Here is a 10507-nt window from a genome sequence, read left to right as displayed (position 1 = left end):
GAAGAGTTGATGTAAGACAGTATTTAATTTTTGGGGTAATATTAGAGTTTACAATGAGGTCAATATACTGTACACCCTTAGCTCATGAACAACAATTTATATTTGCCTAAACAGGTACAGTATAACATTTCTCTGGTAAGGAAAGGCATTAGACTTCCTAAATCACTGAATTTCATTTCTTGCCCCTGAATAACAATGATATCTCTGTTAGACGGAACAATTGGTGTAAAGAGATTTTCGGGTAACGAGAAGACTCTCTCAAAGCCGGAAAAATCCCTAATCACCAGAATTTTCCAGGTAAATGGAAAAATCTTCTCGGAAGTTACAGAAATTGCGCATTACATCATCTCTTGAACCTGGAAAAATATCCCCCATCCCCAGAATTTTCTGGGTACCGAGAAAATGTTCTTGGAATTTTCTGGAAAATGTGCCCCTCGGAAAATCATTCCAAAAGTCGGAATTTCCCTGAATAATCCGGCTTTGAGAACGATTTTCAGAGAAAAATTCAAATCTGGCTATCGGAGAGTTCCAGGTTTGAGGAATTCCGGCTCATGGAAATATTACTGTACAGGGTATTGTATTGTCTCAGGAAAACAAAGCCTTGGACATGAACTCTTTGACAATGAGGAATTAACCCTTTGATGACTATGATTTAACCCTTTGATGATTATGATTTACCGGGTAACCCTATGACATCTACAGTATGATTTAACTCTCTGATGACTCAAGTACAATTTAACCCTTTGATTATGATTTAACCCTTCAGGACTCAAGGTGTCAAACAAAAATCCAGGGAGATTACGAATAACAGGACATAAACTTACGATGGGAACCCAGCAAGTGAGTACAGTATTCTATATGACGGTAGAGGAGATTATGTGGCGAGAAATGAGAAGTTAGAAGTGGGACAGTCTACGACCACGTGAAGTAAGATGGACAGGTTCAAATAGCATTACTGGAGATGCATGTCACTTCATATGTCCAGATGGTGTAATGCATGAAAGGTGCTTAGTGTTGGGTAGGTATGTGTCAGGATATTGGGCACTACCAGAAAGAATTGAGTGGCTAACAGGCTGATCAGTGGTAAAGAGGATCAAGTAATACCAAACCCACGGGCTACACAATAATTAAGGTTTATACACCAATAAATGATAGTGAGGATGAGGCCTAAGAAGATTTTTATGAAGGTGTAATGATGGCAAAAGAAACTGCAAAGTTCAATAAATATTTTACTATACGTAATGGGTGATTATAAGGGGGAAAAAAGAGCGAGAAGTATGACTGCATGGGTTGGGTAATGGAAATGAAAGATGAGATAGGTGAGTTTACTTTTGTAAGGAAAAAAAGTGATTACTACAACATCAGTCAAGGCATCTTTATACAGTACTGTATATGAATATTACCCCAGGATAATGAAAATATTGTTGTAAAAAAAAAAAAAATTACATTTTATTTACAGGTACTATTTAAAATCTTAAAAGTCTGTAACCCAAATTAAGGCCAAACCAGGAGCAGACTGCAGGTCAGACCATGTCCCAGTAATAACTTTAGTTAGGTTGAAACTTAGGATATTAAAAAGGAAAAGGTTGGATAACATCAAACAGAATTTAGGGAAGATAAAAACAGTCAGGGATAGAATATGAAATTGAAAACCACAACAGATTTTTGGTATACAATACTGTAGTTAAAAGGGGGGACTTGAAGAACAAGAAACAGAATGGCAATGGAATGAATTCAAAGAAATAATATTAGAGAGTGGGGGGAAAAGTCTACAGCACAAAACAATAACCAGATTGAAATCACATGGCTCACAAAGAAATTTCAGAGAATAAACAGGAAATGAAAGTTGGTGGGAGAAGTGAGACCTACAAAGAAACTCATATAGAATTTCTACTATAAAAGTATTCCTAAGATGTAAGAGAACATAGTGAATAATACAGTACAAGAAAATCATACTACAGTACCTTAAATTAAGAAATACTATCCCCATCTACTAATACCACTGATACACAATACACATAGGTTTATAAATTTATATCCAGGTCACTCACAATTACCATCAACGGTGGAATCACACAAAATATCTTCAATCTATCTCTGGAAACTTGAGATCAGTACAGTAGAACCTCCTTTAACAGGCTTTTCTCTATATAATCCGTGAGGTGGGGTGTTTCACATCTAACGGACCCTCGATATAACAGAATTTCAACTCCATGTAGTTTGTTAGGTGGAGGTCTCACTGTATATCCCACATGGGCATAAAACTAACAATGAATATCAAACTAACTTCTCATACTACTGGTAATTCCTCCCTAAACAATGATAAACGTACTAGATGCCATATTACTTCCTCTTAAAACAATAATACAAAATATGTTTTAAAAGGTGGCTCATTCGTGAACTACTCTGTCACATAAAAAAAAAAAAAAACTAGCGGGCTATATTCACACGACCATGAAGATTATGAATTATTATTAAATTGTAAAAGGAGCAACAATGAATAGCACAAGTTACAATGACGTACTTTGAGTGAAACCTGTATTTAACCGATTATTATGGAGTGGAAAGTCCATTATATCGATGGTCTGTTCGATGTGAAACCCCACTTAATGGATAATACAGAGAGAGAATTCAGTTATATGGAGGTGTCATTGCATGTTGGTCTATTTGAACCAAAGGTGATAAACTAGTAATACAGTCAGTGATATCTCCGTTAGCCAGAACAATTGATGCAGAGCACTTCCGGGAATGAGAGATTTCCAGATAACGAGACGATTCTCTCAAAGCCGGAAAAAATATCCCTCATCCCCGGCATTTTCTGGGTAACGGGAAAAATGTTCTCGAAATTTCTAGAAAATGCACCTGTTACATTTACTTTTATCCTCTTCACCACTGATCGGCTCGTTAGCCGCTTGGGCGATAGGTCACGTCTCTGTTACTTTTCCTTTTCTTTTATCCAGGTGGAATCTCTCAAACCCGGAAAAATCTCGCCCATCCCCGGAATTTTCCAGATTTCTCCGGGTATTGGGAAAATTTTCTCAGAATTTAACGGAAAATCGTTCCCAAAGCCAGAATTTTCCGTAAAATTCCGGTTTTGGGAACAATTTTCCGAAAAATTTCAATTCCGTCTATCAGAGAGTTCTGGGTTTGAGGGATTCCGGCTAACAGAGATATTACAGTATATATAAATTGGGACATGAAAAGGATCCTCTATAATCATAATGGATAACCAAAACCACAGAGAAGCCACAGAAGTAGTCTATCTTACTCAATAAAACACATTAATTGATTTTGCAGCTAGAACATGTAGCACAACCACCTAAGAGCTTGTGTGTCATTTAAAACACAATTACGAACAATTATATCACAACACATAATAAAAGCACACAAAAGAGAGAGAAAAGACAATGCATGAGCAAAAAAACCTGACTTCTGAAAGATAATACCAGCAATCAGATGGCAATTCGTGACCAAACAGCCAAAACGAAAAATAGCACAAGAAATCTTGAACAAGAATAACAGATGAGAATGCAATCAAATGGCACAAAATCAATAAAAAAAATGTTCACCAATGATCAGTGCTTTCAATATTGACTAGTACTGTCTCTGGTACTTTTATCTAATTAAAGTTGTAATTGGTTCAGTCTAGAATGCAGATTATGTATTCAAATCCCAATTCATTCATGAAAAATACCTCCTGATTTTTACCAAGCAGAACTACACCTACAAGATTCTGAAAGCAACCAGGATTGATCAAGTGGAAGACCATCAATACAACTCTCCAATACCCAAAAATCAAATGATAATGTCATCACTAACACTACTTGCTGTCAATGAGTAGATGAAATTAATGAGGCATACTAGATCCCAGTGTTATGCTAAATAGGGACAACTGTGTGTTATAAGCCTTAAAGTGCACTCATGCACATACACACATGCACACACATGAAAATACACACACATGCACACACACTCACATATGTGTTTGTTTTTCAATACAAAAATATCTTAAACAAGTAACAAATTCAATGAACTGAAGATTAAATCAACCACATTAAATGGGTTTGCAGTCCCTTAACTATCCTGCAGCCACGTCATCAATTGCAACTGAATTACTCAGTGCATCTGAGTGTGGTACAGTGATCCCTCGGTTAACGAGATTTCGGTTAACGATTTACCTTCCATAAGATTCTTAACTTCGGTTAACGAGCAATCCCTCGAATAACGAGTTTTTTACGAGCCGACTTCAACATGTTTTCGCTTGCATTTGGCGGTCCACCAGCTGTAGTATTAGTCCGCCAATACAGTACTCGGTTTTAGGGCTTAAATTCCTTAATATTATAGTAAATATCAAGAAGTTTATACTATTCAATAATTTTAAAAGTTGAATATTAACTTTTTTAGTCATTTTAACAATTATTGAACATAATTGAAGGTAAAGAAATTAGTTTCTGGCGTGCCATCCAGCCTGTTAACACACCAGACAGGCGTTAGTCTCTCTCTGTTTTCAGTGGAGGTAACATCTTGCTTGAGACTCTCTTCAACTAAGCGCTTTTTTTCTGTGTTTCCAAGCAAATTATTGGTCATTTTGAAATTTATTTTACATATTGACAATATATAATGCAGTGCAGTGTTGAATTAAAGAAAATAATCTTGAATTACACCAAGAGAACTAAAATTTTATGGGTGAAATGGTGCCAGGGGGTGACTTCTCTTCCACCCCAATGCCTTCTCTTCTCCCTTCTCCACCACCATTCTAATTCCCATCATCATCATCATCCAGGAGCCTTCTACATACACACCTCAAAGTAAGTGTACTTTTCTACCTTTTTTGTTGAATTTAGGCAATTTTCGGTGAGCTGGAACCAATTACCCAAAACCCATTGAAATAATGGTTTCGGTTAACGAGCAACCTGCTGGAACGGATTGTGCTCGTTAACCGAGGGACCACTGTATTTGTGCCTTTGCTCGAGGCTGAGGTGTACATCATTTGACAGTTGCTCTTCATGGCAAAATTTCAACATCTGAGATGGGAGAACATACATATCCCAGCCCAAGTTCCTCACTTATATCAGCAGTAACATGGCCTCCTTCGAAAAATAATAAACAAGACATCACTAACACACAAAATTCATATAAACAATTACTAATGGCTGTCCCTTGTGTCTGAGGATGACTGGCCTCTAAGGTCACTTACAGTACAAATTTCTGTAAGGTGGAGAAACTGTAGCAAACAAAACAATCACACCAATTTGCACATCAAGCTTTCAGACAGGGCTTTAAAATTCCAAGAACCTCAATGTGAACCTTATTAGTTTGAAATAAATACTGTAGAAGTTGATAGATAAACATTCTAATCTTTGTAAGATTAGAATAAAATGAATATCACAAGCCTTCTATTTAATCTAAGAATAACTGTGGGACAAAATATTACTGGGACTAGTTAGGAAAGAACCTGCAATAAAAGAGAGGCAGATATAGTGCCATACATCAACTGACACATAGATGAGAAGATTCTTGATTCTAAGTTTCAGATAAAATGTATTTATCAAGAATACAAATTTGAACCACAGTTTGAGTTAATCGCAGTAAAAACAATAAAACTATTCACTCTTAATAGACAGTGGAAAAGTGCATGTTGCCAAATGTCAAGTGCAATGAACCTAACAAAAAAGTTAGTTGGGAGAACCACTCAAAGCAAACTTGTCAGCTGTGAAGATCATGTACAGTACTTCATTGGGTTTGGAAAAGCAGAGGTGAACAAGGGCATTATGACAGCCCGAATAACAACACCAAGGCTCTATGTATAAAATATTATACCCTTACATTGTAAAGGCAATTCTTTAACCTTTAGGCATCTGACAAATATAGTAAAATATATCTAGGGTATTTGTTCTTTCATAAAACACTCTTCAATTTAATGGTATTAAAGTTAACACCGATCATGTATATTTGCTCCAAAATATGTTACCTAAAATGTCTAAAATTAAGGTAGTGTATTTACCTAAAATATAACCACTGTATCATTAAAACATAATTAACATTAAACAATTAAAAAAGGGAAACAACCAATATTAACCCACTTCACACCAGTTCATCTGCATCCATAATACTGTACACAGATTCCCTAACTTAGAGAAGCTGCATTTTTTTAATTAACCGTGTGTGTGTGCGTGTGTGTGTGTACTCATATATGTATGCATTTACACTATATAGTACAGTACAGTAGTCCTCACCTTACATGCTTTTGCTTTACACAATTTTGCTTGAATATGGTTAACACATAACTACCTATCTTCTCAACATATGGAATATTCTTAGCAATAACAAAATTTTACTTGCCAGAACCCCTACCTCACTGTAACATACCGGGTAATCCAGCTAACCAATGGAGTTCAAGCAATGCTGTGACATAATGATCCTGTACACTTCACTAGCCAATGATATACAAGCAGATGGGAAGGGAAAATAATGATTCTTGCTGTGGTTACACATGCCCATACTGGATTACTTACAGCCTGAAAATCATGGTTTTAGTAAATATGACTTTTTTTATCTACAGATGATCAAATACTGTATCTCTATATTCAACATAAATTGCTGAATAACTTAAATGTGATTTACTGGTTCTCATTACAAAAAATGTATATGGTGAAGCTTATCATATACTGTACAGTACTGTCATCAACTACATACACCCATGCTAATCAGCCATCTAGGTATTGATATGCTCTTTTCCTACACTGACAGTACATCCATTAAAACTGATCACTTCCATAGCTTCATAATTCAACAATGGCAATGCATGACACACACATACAGAAATATTCAATATGTTGGTCTGTAAGTGGGTAAAGCACTTGATGTTTGCTTGTACCAAGAAACATAAGTGTGAAATGTATGAAAACAATCTTACTAAGTAAATAAAGAAAGGAAACAAGTAGACACTAGTCTAGTAAACAGCTATCCGTGGGGGATATCAAGGGGCTTGAAGTTGAAACTGTATGCCTTACCAAAACTGCTGCTCCTATGTAAAGCTTGCCAAAGAAAACATCTATCAGTGGGAGGGGTATTTCACTTACTTATCATATATCACAGATGAGCTGAGGGTAATAGGCAAGGAATAAGATGAGCTAGACTCACTTCTTAGAAATCAAAGCCAATATATTATGCTTACTGAACCCAGCATGTACAGTATATGTAGTGAGTAACAATGAAACTACACTGACACCACAAATCTATACCAGGATCATATTTTGCTATGTTTTGTAATGAAACTTATTGGTTGGAAACCTGGGTACACACAGTGTGCATCTGGACACCTGACACTGGTGGTGAAGGGGTTAAAGTGGTACAACACGTAATAATGGGGAGAGAATTTGCTTAAATGCTTTAATATCTACTGTGGGGGGGGGGGATTTGAACTCGTCTTGAAATTAGGAACATGCAGTAAGGAGTGACAATGTCATGCCTAAAGGGGTAACATCACCTTGACACCTCAATTTTTACCGCTGCCAATGAAACACCTGCACTAAGCTACTCAAGGCCATATGTGTTAACGGGGCCCTGGATGGTGGGAGGACGAGGAAGGTACCCATGTATTCTCATCCAGGACACCAGCTGCTGTGGAATTTCTGCCAGGACATCTTTGGCTAGCCTGGCTTGGCTGAACTGACTGTGGGATGCACTCTGACCCAAGTGACGCCTCAGCTCTTTCATGACATAGAAAGAAAAAGGATGAATGAGTAAAGCGCTAAATATAAGATACGTAACAGGAAAAGAAACAATAAAGAGTGTTCAGAAATAAGCATGAAGCCAGCTACAAAAACATCATTAACAACTCTATGTGTATATTCTTAACCTATTCAAAATTATCAATACATCCACACATATATGAAATCCAGTATGAAAAAATAACCCATTTTCTAAAGCAACACAAACCTCAACCAGGTTGCCTAGCATTTAAGTGAAATAAAATAAAAAATTTCCTGGCGAACTGATTTTTCAGTCTATAACACCACATACAAAAGCATATTCTAAAATGTGCCCTCCCATCACACGTCATAAATGTTCTACACAACCAAAACACAACAAAAAAATCCAAGGGGCAAGCTGGTAAAAGAGCAAATTACCATTCTACCATCATAGTAAAAACTACAGGCTATTGTAAAATGATCTTTAGGATGAGTAATATGTGACACATAATGGAAAGAAAGAGATTCTAAAATTTGGAATGTAAAAATCTGCCAATCACTACTGTACTACTTAATAACAGGTTATTACAACAATTGGAACTCTTGTGAGGAAACAATTCTGAATCAGAATACTGTACAGTACAGCATTGTTCAAATATCCTACAAGAACTGAAAATGGATTGTTTAAAATAACAAGAGGTATACCATATATCACCAATGTCAAGTTTAACCATCTGAGCTAACAATATTGCTCTGTCTGTCTGAAGAGAAAATATATTTGGAGATAATAATGAATAAGGAATTACAATATTAATTTATATTTTCAGAAAACAATGGAAATTTCACACTTCCACAGAATAACCTTCATACCTAATCTTCTTGGACGTTCTACTGACTATACTAGACATATAAATAGATTACTGTACAACACAATTTTCATTTGATTCACATACAATACAGTTCAGTCTCCCTCAATTCGCTTAATTAGTGTGCAGACAGTCTGGATGAGGGAGGATTCCAGATACTGTACTGTACTCATATATTAAGTCTCTCAAAGTTGGATATTTTTTGGTTATTTGTCCAATTTTATTGTGTTAATGAACAAGTACCACGAAATAAACCCAAAACGCTAGATAATGAAGACAAAAAGTGTAATTAAAACTAAACAAAGACAAAATTAAGAAATATAATACAGTATTAGTCACCCCTTAGGCTACATTTTCTTTAATCCATTTATGTGCCAATCATTACTATAAAATGGAATGGAAGAAATATACGGTACAGTAACAGGTCGTACTCACCACTGTAGCGGCCTACTCGCAGTGAAAATCTGAACAGCATCACATAAATCAACATCACAAGCTCATACACTACAGTACTAGTTTTTCCTTTACTTCAAATTAATTTTACCATGTCAACTGCATTCCTCCCTAAGGGTTTGGCTGGCATTTAGGCATAGTTCAGATGTCCTTTCAAACATAGAATAAGCTACAAATCAGAGTTAAATGTCACAGTGTTCCTTATTTATGAGATAAAAGCGACAGGAGACAAAAGGATTAGGAATTGAGTGCGACTGAAAAGAAGACATAAACCAAAGCTAAAGGAGCAAGCAATAAAGGCAATCACAGTCCAGGGTATTACCTCCAGTTCCTGTAGAGTTATACAATAAGCCCATCAGTAACAAACACCCTCAGGCCACAGACAACTACATGTATTAAAACACAAGAACATATTTTGGTATTTTACACAAAGCAGTGAGATGGGTGAGATTTTTTTGTAAATAAAAAGGGAACATCCCAGGAAAAAAAAAGTGATTGGCTCCCAATTCAAGTTACAGGTATTGGAGATTTCTGGTGAAGACTTCCACTTATGGGGAACTTTACATTGATATGAATTCTCCTAAATATAATTGTGAAATATTGCACTTGTAGACATCTTTGGTCAAATTGCTTTACTGTTTACTGTATTCACACTGCATATTCTCTTTTGCGAGTACAAACGAATTCTAACATAAATTTTCATATGAATATTGATGATATCACTTAGTCATGGTTAGAATCAATCAGCAGTACAGTGCCTTCATAGTAGTGCGTCATCTACCTATTAAACGTAAGATGCATCACAAAACAGACCTTTTAACAAACACTTACTCATACCTGTACTATAAACATTTCAAGCAGTCTTTAGCTGTCAGTGATGCCCTGTTCTCTTTGACTCTTCAGGTGCAGCTCAAAGTAAAGTCTTCCTTATACATTCCTGCCACTGATCACCTTTGTATCGTTCATGATTTAAAACATTTCAGAATAACACATCAAACATTGGATGTAGAATTATATATATATATATCAGTTTGAGCACTAAATAATAAATGCATGAAAGGGTAAGGAGAACTTTGGTGAGAATATACACAGACAAGAGTAAAGGTAACAACAAAAGATATAAAAGTAGACAAATTAGGTTGAGAAAGTGACTAACCATGGGAACACTGTACCTCCAGGGGTATACTTTTTAAATACTATATATGAGATTATTCATATCACCTCCACTTGTACCAAACTAGCACCCCTCATTAAAGCAAACAAACAAACAAACATTACTTTTCTTTGTTTTCCCATTTAGTCTTTTTCTACAAACCTTACCAAACTACCTTCACTAACACCTAAACTCTCTTGGTGTTGACCCAGTTAAAGAAAATATCATCAACTTGCAATAGTACTTTTGTAACTTTCATATTTTTTTTCCAAGCATACAACACTTCCATCATTACTTTAGCTACAACTTCTGCTCATTCGATTAAAATAAGACCACAGTAA

The 10507-nt window shown here is 35.8% G+C and overlaps 1 protein-coding gene across 7 annotated transcripts in view; it reads right to left on the bottom strand.

Annotated features, from left to right (window-relative positions):
• LOC121872550 (copine-8-like) overlaps positions 1-10507 on the bottom strand; it is a 31127-nt gene that overhangs the window by 9265 nt on the left and 11355 nt on the right. For 3 of the 7 annotated variants that reach the window (XM_042375647.1, XM_042375559.1, XM_042375378.1), the window contains exon 10: positions 7595-7712. The exons of 1 other annotated variant lie outside the window; for it this stretch is intronic. In XM_042375647.1, coding sequence (XP_042231581.1) covers positions 7595-7712 — 118 coding nt within the window. Of the gene's footprint in view, positions 1-7489; positions 7713-10507 lie in introns of all 7 variants that reach the window. 3 more of the 7 variants (XM_042375467.1, XM_042375818.1, XM_042375731.1) reach the window with 3 other exon arrangements.

The sequence above is a fragment of the Homarus americanus genome, unplaced genomic scaffold (assembly GCF_018991925.1).
Source record: "Homarus americanus isolate GMGI-L3 unplaced genomic scaffold, GMGI_Hamer_2.0 scaffold51859, whole genome shotgun sequence".
NCBI lineage: Eukaryota > Metazoa > Arthropoda > Malacostraca > Decapoda > Nephropidae > Homarus > Homarus americanus.
Note: the sequence above shows the minus strand (reverse complement) of the source record. Positions and strands in the feature narration are given on the sequence as shown.